This window comes from Clytia hemisphaerica, unplaced genomic scaffold (assembly GCF_902728285.1).
Source record: "Clytia hemisphaerica strain Z4C2 unplaced genomic scaffold, Clytia hemisphaerica genome assembly, whole genome shotgun sequence".
NCBI lineage: Eukaryota > Metazoa > Cnidaria > Hydrozoa > Leptothecata > Clytiidae > Clytia > Clytia hemisphaerica.
The window spans coordinates 1,617,111-1,631,761 of NW_027103962.1; the positions used below are offsets into that span (position 1 = coordinate 1,617,111).

Genomic DNA, 14,651 nt, shown 5'->3' on the forward strand with positions numbered 1-14,651 from the left:
AAAATACTTTTTTATAAGAGAGCACCTGTTATTTACTTCGTACACTACGGTCCGAAAACCATATTGTCAAATATTGTTCGTCAATATATTGTGTAGTCTAAGTAGCCCTTAAGAATATCACAACTATAGAAATTGGCAATAGAACCGTAATGATGTCATTGGTAGAGCATTTTTAAACAAAAATTCCATTTTATGTTTCAGGTGTGTATTACAAATTTAAGTTACATTTGAATCCTAACCTAAGATTACCGTAAGAATATTCTATCCCGAAACAGTTAAAGAATATCGTATGATTTAATGGAGAAAAACCATTCTGATTTTTTATTTTAAAAAAATGTGCATTTCACCTCTGAGTTTTGTTTGACTTAAACCAAAATACACGGCAAAGGTAGGTCAGACCAGAATACACATATTTTTAATCCTTAAAATTAAGCATGAGGAGACAGGAAGGAATAACGTCAAGATGTCTGAAGTCATTGCATTGACATTCTCATAGACAAATAATTTTGGCGTCATTTCTTTGTAAATTCACTACCAGTCCTTCAAAAACCGACCGCGCAGTAAAGGGTTCATAGGTGTATTAGTTATAGAAATTATTGTAAACTAAAAATTTAATATTATAAGTGCGATAAATAGATAGTTACTTACAATTACCTGTTGGTGAATAAGTGATTGGTTATGTGCATCAGTAAAGTGTTTGAGAGTGCATTTCAATTATACGAGTTCTTTGGTATTAGTGCAAATTGTTATTGAAGTGTGTGCAGCAAGTTACCATGTGTGCATTGTTAGTTTTCTTTGTTCAGTTAACCAGAGGTTAATATTTAAAATTAAGCTTTTGAAATTTACATACATGTATATTCAACGAAAAGACATCACGAGCAAATGCTTTAATAACCGGCAAGACCATAAGGGTCGATAAAAAATTAGCGTGAACTACTACCTGGTTGGTGGTCAGAAATGGCAAATGAAAGAGAACTTTGTATCTTGTGCTAAGCTGAGTGGTTAAAGATATAAATTAACTAAAAAGCCGAGTTTCAACTTGCGCAAATTTATACTCAAAAGCTAATCCTTACCAAGAATTCTTAGTTGGAGAGAAAAAAGATCAAGATATCTCAGTATGCAGTAATTTTATAACAGTGACTTTTTTGAAGGGAAGTAAAAATGGGAGAATATTTGTTACTGGAGCTGATTTGACCCCTTCTTGGTGTAATTTACGTACGGGGCGTATACGAAGTACGGTATACGTAAGGGGTGGTATTTAACATTTCCACCACCATGATATGTTTCCTAGTTATTCCAGGTTATTTAGGGTTGGTAAACCAATAGGGAAGGCATATTTTGACTTCTAAGTTTCAAAGAGTTGGCAGCTCATCTCCAAAAGTAAGAAAGTGTTCACTTTCGGCACTGCTCAAAATCACCTCAAACCTTCTTAATTTACTTTTATCCAATCATTAGTATTTTAAATGAAGCGTTTGGCTAAAATCAATACTAATTCAGACGGTGTTTGGCCTTTCATGCACAGTTAAAAGCTTTAAATCAGTCAAAATTATGGTTGGTTATTTTTTGGCTTACAAAATGGAGGTACTTTAAGAAATGATCAACTATAACCAAATAAATAAAACAGTAGTAAAAACATATACCAAGTTTGACATCAGATGGTGTTGTTTTGGTAATGACAAATCCAGAAGCAATCTCTGGAACTTTCAATATTGGTTGTGATACTAAGAAAAAAAAGTTTGGAAGCAATCATCAGCAATATCTTTTTTCAAAAAGATTGAGATCTTTATTTTTTTCTTTCTAAAATGTTGTATTTCTAAAATCCGATCGCAAAACAAAGCCGGGGAGAAAAAACGGGGAGATTTAGGCCAAAAACATGTCAAAGAACAGAGGTCTTCGGAGAATCCGGTATTGAATGGTATTTGACAGAAAGATGCCTGGTAGTCGAGTATTGAAAAGCTGAATTTCCAGTATTCCGGTACTTATCGAACGTTTTGACCGGTATTAAGAAATTTTTGGCCGGTACCCCAGTATTCTATAATGAAAATTACTGGTTTCCGGTATCTTGTACCCTCGGAAGGCCCCCACTAGACATGCATGGACTATGCTTGGTAGCTAGACTACTTACACTTAGTAAGTTGAACCTGCATGTTGAATTCCTGGTGCACGCAATTATAATCAATATTTTTTCCACCGCATATACCACATTTATCGTACTGCTTATCTGACCCAATCAGTCCATCACATCCTAAACGCTGAAAGATTAAGATTGAAACATACTTAAAGGTTTACTTATAGATAGCCTAGTTAACTAAGCCCGTATTCACAAGGCTAGAACACACGGCTAATGGTAATGTAGCGTTTTCGGTGCTTTAAAGACTTTTCATATTTACGGATTTTAAGTTTGCCTTAGGTATTCAGTGACAACTTACCATTAGATTTATCCTAGTGACTGAATCAAACTAGCTTAGATTTCTAGGTTAACTTATAGATAGGGTGAGAGAATCAAAATAGAGCAATTGTTTAAAAAAAACTCATATTAGGAGCTGTTGATATTGAGGTGGACTTGTCCTGTTAGGTTTGATGTGTATCTTGTAACGTCAATAGTGAAATGCAATAGTTTCAAAATTAAGATATTTCAAAATTTTGATGTGCTCCTTAAACGTACCAAATTTCAAGTTAATTACATTACTCATTACCCAGTATATCTTGAAGACGTTACAATGCAATAGTTTTAAAACTAAGATGTTTCAAAATATTGGTGTGCTAAATTGAGCTATAGACCTTGGAGGCAGTTTCTCAATGCCGGCCAAGCAAAATCTTTGATCAGAGTTTTTTGAAAATGTAAGGGTAAAAGCCCTAATCAGGCCGTTTTCACGCCCTTTTAGCATCCGGTTATCAGACGCTTCCTCTCCTGAAAGTACTGAAATTTTGGTAAAAACAGCCTTTTTAGTGGAAAACACACAAGAAAAAGTGACCTTTTTGGCCACCAACAGACGCTACCCTGATATGGCCTGCTAATGGTAGCACTACTCAATAGCGGTGTAAATGTAAGGAGAACGGTGGACCATGGAGAACGCTAGGTGTACTTTTCGTCGAATATCTTTGATACCACTTTAAAAAAACACCGATCAAAAATGGGGGATATAGCTTTGTCTAGGAATTGTAAAGGTCAGTGACCAAATTTCAAGTTTCTAGGATTACCCATTATGGAATTATTGAGCTTGAGTGATTTGACTTTAAAGCCCGAAGAGTCCAGAACGCGCCATAATCACGACGACGGATTGTACATAGCAGTTCCTTTGTTTTTGAGGACTGTATTTTTTTTAATCTAGCGATAGATTTTAGTTTTGTGTGAAAACCACGCGCGGGCGTTCTGGACGGGAAATAAGTGGTTTCATGTCACATCCAGGAGTCTCGAGTCTAGTATTTCGGGCTTGGAAGTCAATGGGTATACCACCACGTCACTAAACATCGTTAAGTTCGAGGTTTTAGTACCGACCCCCTTCCCATTGATTGTATATGAGTGTATTTTTCTTTGAGAGTTCGGTATAAAATACAATTTCGAATCTCACCTGACATTTTCCGTCGACGCAGATATTACTTGACGTTGAACTACACTTCAACCCGTCACTGACGTCTTTGCCGATTTGTAAGTAATTCTTTTGAGGATGTCGGCAGTATAGTCTGCAAGGTGATGTGTCATCCAGTGTAGGTTCTATGGGCAAAAGACTCAATTAATATTCATAGAACAAAGTAGTACTTCGATTTGCGATAAAAATGTCAAGATCCGTGTCTCTTCTCCCTTAATATAATTGATATATGGAATCTATCTGCTAATCTAATCTGCTAACTCTTCCTGAAACAATCCTCCATAGTTGATAATATAACCAGTTTCCAGGACAGTAGTCTATCAGTATTCCAACACCTTAAATTTGAAATAAAATTCCGGTTTTGATGAATACATGAAGAATAGAATAATAATAACAGAGATTCAACGTTATCAAGATACCTGCTCGCCTATCCAGACATTGTCCGGGAGTGATTTCAATGTCATCAATGGCAAAATCAGATAAATAACTGCTGCCTCGTGTAGCTTCAATTCCAATCTGAAATTTGAAGAGTCAACATGTCAACTTGATATTTGATTGGTTTTTGAAGCAATCTTATTTTCTAATATAAAAAGAAATCTTCTCCATGTAAACTGTAAATATTTCTGGAATATTGACAATCGAGTTGACAAAGATTTATATGCCCGAAGGGCTTGATGTCGTGCTTTAAGCCATCGCGGGCTAAAAAAAGTGAATATCTCAAGAAATAAAGTTGCAATTGTTTTCGAAAAGCCGCGAAGCTTCTGATTGTACATGCGCTTAAATTCTATTGTAATGTCACATGACCTAGGTAGGATTTCCTACCGAGATACGGCACTTTCCAGCCAAAGCACGACATCTAGCCCTACGGGCTTTTTAAATCTGTGAATATTGCAAACATCTTTTCAATGTGATTGCCGGCAGTTTGGAATACATTGTCAATATATTGTCTAACAAATAATGTGTAGTGTATGTAGCCCTTTTCAATTGATGTATCAATAAAACAACCACCCGAAGATGAGAAATGAATCTCTCGAAACGTGGACGCCGTAAATCTCGTGATCCAAATCCAAGATGAATTTTTGCATTAAATATCAGGACAAGTTGGAGTCTTATTTAACTTGGTTGGTCTTTAATATTGCTTCAAATAGCAAATTGGTGAAGTATCTTATACAAACTCCAGCTCAGCCCTAAAAATTACCTTGTATTCCTTATGGTAAAAGACATCAAACTGGATGTTGTACCAATATTTACCAGCACTGCTCGAGCGCTTCCATAACACACTTATGACTGTATTGTTAACGTCTAATTGCAAGATTTTCAATGTACCTGAAAAACAACACACGAAAATTTTCTTTCCATTTATTCCTGACAGAATAATGGCGTTAACCCGTTTCTCGAAAATCAAAACCTGAATTCTAGAGATGATAATAATTGGGATCTTATTTTCGCAAACGGCGGTACAGAGATTTAAATCACGATATTTTCCTAAAAGAAGATGAATTCGCTGTCAGCTCGACTAAGATTTTCAGAAAAAAAACACAATTTGCTTCACAGTAAGTTTCATACAGTCATCATAAGGTTGATTATAAATCGATGACGTAAAAATCGCTTACCAATCCTTTTGCCGAGCATGTGAAAATACATGCGGACGCAAGAAGCCGGTGTCAAAATAGTTGGGCTAACCAGCATCGCATTGTCACCTTTCAATCGTGGATAAGAAGATTCGAAATACATATATTTTCCTGTTTTGTTGCCAAAGGTGTGGTCAACGGAGGGCCCAGTTTCAGGGGTCTGTGTCGCACCTTGGTGGAGCTGCCATTTTGTGGTAGTGTTTGGTGCGTGTGTCCAAGAACCAAAGCCATTTTCAAAATTCAAATCGAATGATAAATTTCTTACTGGAGAAAAAATTAACAAAAATTAGATTATGCATCAGTGAAGCAAAAATCTATCGGTCCGGTGTCGAAAGAAGGTCGTGTGTTATATTATCAAACAAGCTCACTCGTGACTAAGTCTACCAATAATAGGTCTATATCGTTCCTAAAGATCTCCGGCATAAAGTTTTGTCATACCTCTAAGAAGAAATTAAAGTGATAGACAGGTTTCCAGTTTTCTTCATTCCTATCAGTAATGCATATTTTTTCCTGAAACAGTCCATTAATTTATGCTCGTTTATTTTTACTTATATCTCTGATTGATATCAGAAGGTTTGAACCACTTCCAGCCAGCCATTACCGAACACTACAGCCTCTTTCTTCTGAAAAACATTTATGCTCGCTTATTTTACTTACATCTTCGACTGATATCAGAAGGTCTGAACCACTTCCAACCAGTACCAAATGCATAACATGAATCGTCTCGTTGGTCCTCGAATGTCTTATGGATATGACAGGGCTGTGAAGAATGGAAAAAATAATACAGTTGATGCTTTCTAATTCGACGTTCTACTATTCGATGCGCTCTATTATTCGATAATATTCGAGAGTTACCGTCAACAAGAAACTCTCATTAACGACGCTCTACTATTCTATGCTCCCTTATTCGATGAAAATCCAATTCCCCTTGAAAATCGAATTAAAGAGCACCAACTATATGTTGATAAGCTCATTCCTATCACCTCTCATCTACCGCATTTCAGCCTCAAAACTTCCCTCATCTTTATGAAAGGATTCTTTTAACGTTTTGACCTGCGGGTCGCCTCCGAAAGCGGCAGCAAACTTATTACTTGATACTTACACTGTAGTTTTAGAGGGCAAATTCATTTTATCTTATTTTTACGGAACAGAACAGAGCTTGGAAGACTAAAATTACAGCCTTTTTCCAACAATCAGGTTTAAGGTTTCACGACAGTTCTCGTAGCAAGCCAAACTACTTTATACTTTTAATCTGCTTTCAACCCTTCGACATTAAAAGGTTAGCATAGGCTTCACGAATCCTTGAATATTTTACATTTTTTATATAAAAGGGATGCAGATGAAGCCTTTAGCTAGCAAGGTAGCTACTGAACATTGGAAAACATTTTCTTAGTTATAAGCCTAATTCATTCTGAAATATGATAAGTTGACATCAACATTACATGGTTTTGGATTGCAAGTGTCTATATCAGATAAACTCAAATAAAAGTCCATACTTACTGTATAGTCTTCGCACATTTTCCATTCCGTTTTACTCCCATTGCATGGTTTACCACCAAATATTGGTCTAGAGAAGTAGCAAAGAAAGAGCAAAGTAGACAACGACATATCGCCTTTGGTTCAATCCCGCAACCGTAGCCGTAGAATATCTCCGATACATAATCTCTCTAAAATCATAGTCATCTTCCGTCTTAATGATCATAAGACGTAGGATAATATTTCGAACGCCCCGTCGCCTTATGGTTAGATATTTTATTCGTCACGAACTATTTCAAGTGCAACGTTTTTAAGCGATTCATCTCACCTCCAAACAAGACAAATTTTGTTAAGTGTTATAAACAGTAGCGTAAACAAGACGAATGCAAAATTTGTGTAGGAGAAAATATTTTTATGATACGGTAATTATCTTTTCATAATTATAAAAAGATAATTGCCGTTGAAATAAATATCTGTTCTCCTACATAGATTTTGCATTAGTCTTGTCTAATAAATCAATAACTGAACATTACCAGCGATTCTACCGCTTTGAAATCTTTGAGCTGTGAAACATGACATGAGACGCTCAGGCAATTCGATCTGCCTAGCCAGGGTGAAGTATGCAGTGCTGACGAGTCCTAATAAGGACGAAATGCATATGCTGCTCTGCCACCCAAATCTCCTGAAAGAAGATAGTTGGACAGAAATTCTTTGAATTTCTTCACATATATATAATAATGAACGAAAAACATACCTTGGACTGTCACATTTTCGATATCTTTTGGATACCCCAGGGCCACATCTTGTTGTGCAACTCGACCACGCACTCCATTTGCTGAAGCCACCATCGACGGGCGTGGGCGTTAGACGCCCGAAAGGAATACATTTGCCTTTAACACACCACTGGAAAATGGAAAGTGGTGATAAAATAAAATTAGTTAGAAGATGAAATACGAGAATAGTACCAAGAACAAAAGTTACATGCTTTTATTATAAGATGGTGTTTTTTCCATTTCATCATGAATTTTCTTAATTGTTTTTAGGGGGGATTATCCTAAAATATTCTTACAGTAATCTTAGGTTTGGATCCGAATTCAACCTAAATTTATAAACATACAATACCTGGAATCAAAAAAACATTTTTGAGCTTAATGAGCTTATGTGGGGATAATTTGTAATTAACAGTTGAAAATGCTCTAAAAACAATGTCATAGTGACGTTAAACGTTTGGCGTTCATTTTCTTGAGCTACGTGTAAGGTGAGAAGACAAAACGAGTCTTATTTTACGGCGTTAAAGGCCTAAACGAATTTGTACACCACTGGAAGATTGAAACTAAAGTGAAATGCAAAATGCAAATTTATTTTAACTTTTCGAATCGAGATAGTTTTCTACCTCATAATACATCAAATAGGTGGCTGTATTTTAACTCCCGGTTTTCATTTGCATTTTTTTGGGTGTAGCCCCCCCCCCAAAAAAAAAAGACTTTCCAAACGGAGGTGATACCAATGATACCATAAAATTATGGATTATCAGTTCCACCTCCCCCCCCCCATTCTATTTAAGAAGAGGGTGTACCCTTACACGCTATGAGGGTTTATAGTTTATTTAATTATCTCAAATCTAATTTATTTCAAGTTTTAATTCTTTATTTTCTGATGAACTTCCCACTTATAATAATAGGCCAAAACTAATGTAATATGATAAACTTGATAAAGACAAACGAATAAAAGTCGCACCATAACATGTTTATAGTAAAGAAATAGGAAAAGTAGGAAAAAAAGAGACATCTGCATTGAACTTGCCACATGAAATAATTTTAAGAAAGTTTGAAGAATCTTCGAAAATACCAATGAAAATTGATGAGCTTATGTTTTAAAGATATTCTATTCATTCTTTTGATAAAGAAAAGAGGCGCGGAATTATCAAACCAATTTTATGCTCGCATGGCGCGGGAGGGGCAGAGAGTTGCTCTTTCTTTTGTTTACAAGTGCTGTGTGAAAGCAAATGGTAGGTGCCCGGGGGACCTAGGCAAGTTAAGGTTACAGGTATGTGCTAGGTAGGTTTCAAAAATCTCAGTCTCATCAAAGATCGCAGAGAAAAATCTCAACTTTTTGCACCTTGAAAGATCGTAATGTCCCAATAAGGGTAAAAAATTAACAAAATTGTTCTTTTTCCTTATCTTTTAATCCAGCTAAAGGTTCGAGAGACGAAGTCGGGCGGTAATTTCCCTAACTCGCACAAAATTGAGTTCCCCATGCGTGTTCGAATAATGGAGACTCCGCTTAAATATCATTGTTCACTTTCTCACCTGATTTTTGGCGCATATAGTTCCATCAACTGGAGGGAGAGACAAATACGAACATCTATTCTTCTGATTCGGTACACGGCAAAACAAAAATCGACAATATTGATCAGGGCTTCGAATCTGAAAAAAAGATGTAACACATTTATTTTCTGCTCAAGATTTTGTACTCTTTCGGATGGTATTAATCATGCATTTTCGTTTATTTTAACCTTTGAAAGCAACAATTTTCTAGTCGTCATTTTCCCTTATCATTTTAGGAGATTTTTCGCATCCTCCCTCTCAAAAGTTGCGAAATACATTGTTTAGCTAGACCGTAATACATGTTTTTTTATAAGAACAAACTATGAGAGCATAAGGCTTCGATGGTCAAAATGTTAAGAGCAAGTTAAGAACATTTTAAGGCTTTGAGGACACGAAAGCACCCGATTTTTTAGGAAAATGGATAAAAATGGTCACAATATAGAGGAAATAAGAACATTTTAAGAATATTTTTTGGCTTAAAACTCAAAAAGTTAAGAACATCCGAAGGCTTCATAATTTTGGGTGTATTCTTATAACAAATTTGTAATGGAACCAGTTTGGTTTAGTCCTATAAAATAAGTAATAGTTATACGATAAATATTTTACGAGTTTCGGACTGAGTAGAATAATTGAGTATTTCACGAGAAGTCATGCGATAACTCATTGTCGAGCCAAAAAAAATCCTTATTTTTAATTATTATCCGATGCGCGTAAATAGCGACATTTGATTGGCTTCTTTGCTGTCCAATATTTTCGAATATATAGCTTCCATGGAGGCTACATATTTCAAAAATTGACGTCACACAACGAGTTCAATGGCAATTGAGCATCTTCTTTTTGACGTTACGTCACAAAATAAAAATAAGACTTTTGAATAAAAAACTACCAAGAAACCAGATTTACGAGCTTATAAATTGGAATTATGTTTGAAAACGAGAAATGTTTTAGCGATAAACGGATAATAAACCATTTTTTTGGACGCAGTCTCATCCAATATGAAAAATATTGGGCTACGAGAAAAGATATCTTTTCTCGCACGCCCAATATTTTTGCATATTGGATTCGACTTTGTCCAATAACTGCTTAATAGTCTATTTCATTGGAAAATCTTCGGTTATTACATTTAATAAGTTCACTTTTATAAAACAATAAAACAATAGATCACGCTTTTTTGGAAGGGAAAATAAACTGAATGATGGAAAGATGTGTTGTAGGATTAAAGAAAAAAAATGGGGTTGGGGATTCAGTCTTAAACAAGATCCAAGCAAGCTGATGGCAATAGAAGTCGTGTTTTTTGTGACGTAATTTCTAATCGGAGTTAAATCGGAATCAAACTTTTTATTTGTTACATGGTCAGTTACACTTTGAAACGAACATCCGATTCCGCGACAAAAAGTAACAGACGTTAAAACTGGTTAAAACGCGATAAAAAAAGCTGTTTTCGTCTAACAGGTTAAAAAGCTCTTAACTGACCACGACGCACTACAAGTGGAATATTCTTAGACCATATCCTTGAAGCTTTACACAATTCTTTAACAGTGGGTGGGCACCTAAATTTCAATAAAATTGTGCAATACACTATTAAAAGCTACATGTTATATTATCATTTTGTTCCCTCTCCTGCGTAGGAAATTACTCCAAAAAGACATAATCAGTGATCTAAAAAATTACAACATCATCAGAACTCAGTGTAACTATATATTTAATGTGTCATGATTTTCATTTAAGGGGCGTTTAATACACATTAATGGAGTGCTTCAATACATCTGCCACTATAAATGCTTGACTGAAATAGGGTATCAACATTTCAGCACCGAAAAAACATATTGAACAAGCAGAAAACATTGACGGTTGAGAAAATCTGTGAACATTCTTGGTGATATAAAAGAAAAACCTTTTGGTAACTTTCAACCAAATAAATATCGGACGTGAAAAAAAAATCAAAATCTCTGGAGATTTAATAACTGGGTTTTACAATCGCATCAGAAAGTAGTTTGTTTTTTTTGGAACGAATATCCCCATTTTTAGAAAAAGACGAGAACTTTCCCAAGACAGCACAGAAATGCTTGAAAATGTTACTGAAACAAGCTACGAGCGCTACCATATGGCAAATCATCATCGGATAATCCTTATCATTTACAATGTCCTTATCAATGGTGTAGTCTCCACTCTGCTGAATATTTTCGTTATAATCGGATTAATAAAAACCAAACAACTCAGAAGAACTCGATCAATACAACAAGTTTTCGCTCTAAGTATATCAGACACAATTGGGGCAGTATCTGTTACAGTCCTTTTGACCTTACTATTGACTATTTATGCTGGTGAATTCAATCTAGTCTTAGAAATGGTGACTCTGTTTCAGTTGACATTCACGGGACACGTTTCTGGGTTTATCGTTGTTTTAATAGCCTCAGGAAGACATGTCGGTGTAAAAAGCATGAGGAGAACCCAAGAGATGCCATTAAAGAATATGATTTTGATCATGACTGGTGTTGTATCGCTGGCTGTAATGGATGGTGTATTATATGTTATGGCGAGCATCTATCAATTTATGTTCATGGCAAGTTTAATAGTCATGAGTATAGACTGTATATTCTTTCTACTTGCACTCAGGAACTATGTTTCCTTTGCTACCGTACTAAAAAGAAAAAGAAGTCGCGCAAATAGTGAGAATTTGAGATCGAGAGCCCGAGACGAGTACATGATAGGCATTGCAAGGAAGATTTTATTCTCGATGATTGCCATAGCAATTGTTTATATCACAGGGAATGTTCTGTTTAATACTTTTCATGAAGGTTCCAACGAAATGTGGAAAGGTCATTTCGAGTTTATCCGTTTTTTGGGATACTCGACAATACACACGCACGGTGGAATAAATGCAGCTATTTTCATTTACGGTAATAAGACACTCCGGAGACTGTGGAGGAATATGTTTGGTATGAATAGGGCTATTTGTGTTGGCTCTGCAAGCGATAAAAAACAAGCTGGCGATACTGTACCACAGAACCCCGTTTTCATAATAGGGGTAACGACAGGTTAGCATTGATGTTGACACAATTATTATGAGTATATTCTTAGTAAAGGGTTAAAATACTGGTATTACTTCAAAGGTTCATAACTTTTGATACGTAGTCCAGGCAATATGAACTAACTGATACTTTGGCTTATATTTTATTGAATTTTGGAATCTAAGTGAAATTCTGCGTCGACTGTGTACGATTTTGGTATTTGAAGCAAAACTGAGGCTACAGGAGCCTCTGAAAGACAGACTTTCGATAAAGTTCCAAGAACCCATATTTTCAATATCCGAAAATTGCTTGGCAGTGAACCTGTTAACAGAGCTCCATGAAAATCCCCCAAAAACTGTTCCAATGGACTCCAAGGAAAAGCAACAATAAGAACTAATAAAATTATTCACGAAGCCTCGTTAGACTTACTTTATTTATATGGTATGATGAAATTTCTTTTTTCTTTTAGGCTCAAACAACTAATTCCTAATTTTTTGCTTTATGAGATTACAACGTTTAGTACGAATAATCGTGTAGAAAGGAAATCACACACATGATGTAATGAACTTCCCTCCTGCATTCCAAGGTGTCACTATCGCTCATGGAATTTGCATACATTTCCGGAGGACCTATCGTAATTCATTAGAAATTGCCCTCCTTCCTTTACGATTATTAGTACTATAATCGTAAATGATCCTAATAGTGGTCGCATTTTACTATGTATTACAACTAGTGGTTGTACTATATGTCCGTGTCATTTGCTTATAAATAAAAAAAAGCTTACCCCCAAGCAGCCACTGTACTTTCTACCAAAAGTGTATTTGCATTGTCCATCTAAATTGTGTGTTACTCCAGGAAGATCCAATGCTGATGTGTTGATTTTGGGTGGCTTCTCTTTAAGCAAACATGAAAAATACCTGGAAAATAGAATTCTTAATGATTAAAGAATTTGTGATATTTTACAAATAATGACATGGGGTTTCGATTCTTTTTCAAAACAGAAGACATCAAAATATCCACAGAGTGGCGAAATAAATCCCTGCCAATTTTCTTACGATTTTTTTATAGTAACCATCAAACTTCATCTCAAGACTGTGTTTAGATAAATTTACGCTAACAAATATTGATATTTATTTCGGACTAAATTGCCCATCTTCAGGCATAAAATAAATATTTTTCTCTGAAAGAGTAAAGGCCAGTCTCCACTTGCACACGCTGCGATCGCACCTTTTGCCTTCAATCCTTTTTGTTTGGAAAAATTACGTCATAAAAATATAGCATGCGCTCGAAAAAAAGTTGAATACATTTCAACTTTTTTCAACCGTTACGTCTGATCGCGCCAATGAAAGTGTTTCATTTTTCCTTTGACCAGTAGTGTGAAAGCTTTGCTCGGAAAAGTACGATCGCAGCGCAAGCAAGTGGTACCTTAGTGGAGGCCTTAATAGAAGCCTCCAAAAGACAAGCAACTATGCTCTAGTTTAGACGGCCCACTTTTCGCTCTACCTATTCTAATTATGAATTAAAGTGGGCAGAGAGTGGGCTGTCTAAATTCAATGCATTGCCCTCTTTTGAGGTTTCCAAGCAAAGATTTTAACTGCCAACATTGTGCCCACTTTCTGCCAACTTTAACAATTAGAATAGGCAGGGCAGAAAATCGAACATCTAAACTAGAGCTATGACACTGTGCTCATTTTGCGAATTAACTAATGACTTTTTGAATAACTATGATCTTTCTAAGCAAGAAATGTAATAATGAGCCGGCAAACATCCAATCATTTACCGGACGTTTCAAATTTTTTTCCGTTTCGGACGTTAAAAGAAACCCGTCGTAAATTTTTAAAGAAATACTTTACAGATATTGACCTTATTTCTTTTAATCTACGTTTGATAATACTTCAATTTGTATTTCAATAAGTACATATTATCTCAAAGACGTTGTTCGTTAAATTATCATTATGAAATGAAATATTACTAGACACACCCGGTAAATAATCAAAGACCACCGGTGGGGCGTTAAGGGGTATTCAGGTTATTTAAGATCGATTGCGTCGGTGTGGATGATTGTGGAATTGTTCGCTCAATTTAGATTTTTAATGCGTTATCAGTTATACAGTAAAACGTCTAATTAACGGACACTCTAAAAGGCGGACACCTCTGGTTAGCGGACAATTTCATTTTCCCCGGCCGTTTCCTAGTCTAATCCTCATAAAAAAGTTTCTAAAAGGCGGACACTCAATTAGCGGACCCTCTGATTAGCGGACAAATTTTTTCGCACAAAACCTCTATTTTAGCTCTCCAATTAGCGGACATTGAATATTAAACAGGTCACAGACGTCCAAAATCGAAAAAAAAAATTTTAGATATTTTTATTTCAAGCACTTATTAGTCTTATTATTCAAATTATTTCTACAAATTTCCAGTTTTCCCGCCCTTGACCCATTCAATGAATTTAGGTGGCCCAAAGAAATCATAAATCACTGATTCTTCAAGTCCGTACCCACCACCTCGATTTAACCTCTTGCTAGTCATTCGAGCTCTGTTTTAATAACCTCTCTTGTTCTTCTATGGCCTAGTGTCTGCAGATAAGTACTTTAGACCCCAATTTTGTGTTTTCGA

At 35.7% G+C, this 14,651-nt stretch overlaps 1 protein-coding gene across 1 annotated transcript in view; it reads right to left on the reverse strand.

Annotated features, from left to right (window-relative positions):
* LOC136810256 (A disintegrin and metalloproteinase with thrombospondin motifs 2-like) overlaps window positions 1-14,651 on the reverse strand; it is a 44,691-nt gene that overhangs the window by 17,995 nt on the left and 12,045 nt on the right. The window contains exons 13-23 of the mRNA XM_067066828.1: window positions 12,820-12,952; window positions 9,007-9,123; window positions 7,452-7,600; window positions 6,722-6,788; window positions 5,879-5,981; window positions 5,204-5,485; window positions 4,789-4,916; window positions 4,010-4,106; window positions 3,573-3,715; window positions 2,126-2,252; window positions 1,641-1,721 (exon numbers count right to left, since the gene is read on the reverse strand). Coding sequence (XP_066922929.1) covers window positions 1,641-1,721; window positions 2,126-2,252; window positions 3,573-3,715; window positions 4,010-4,106; window positions 4,789-4,916; window positions 5,204-5,485; window positions 5,879-5,981; window positions 6,722-6,788; window positions 7,452-7,600; window positions 9,007-9,123; window positions 12,820-12,952 — 1,427 coding nt within the window. The remainder of the gene's footprint in view (window positions 1-1,640; window positions 1,722-2,125; window positions 2,253-3,572; window positions 3,716-4,009; window positions 4,107-4,788; window positions 4,917-5,203; window positions 5,486-5,878; window positions 5,982-6,721; window positions 6,789-7,451; window positions 7,601-9,006; window positions 9,124-12,819; window positions 12,953-14,651) is intronic.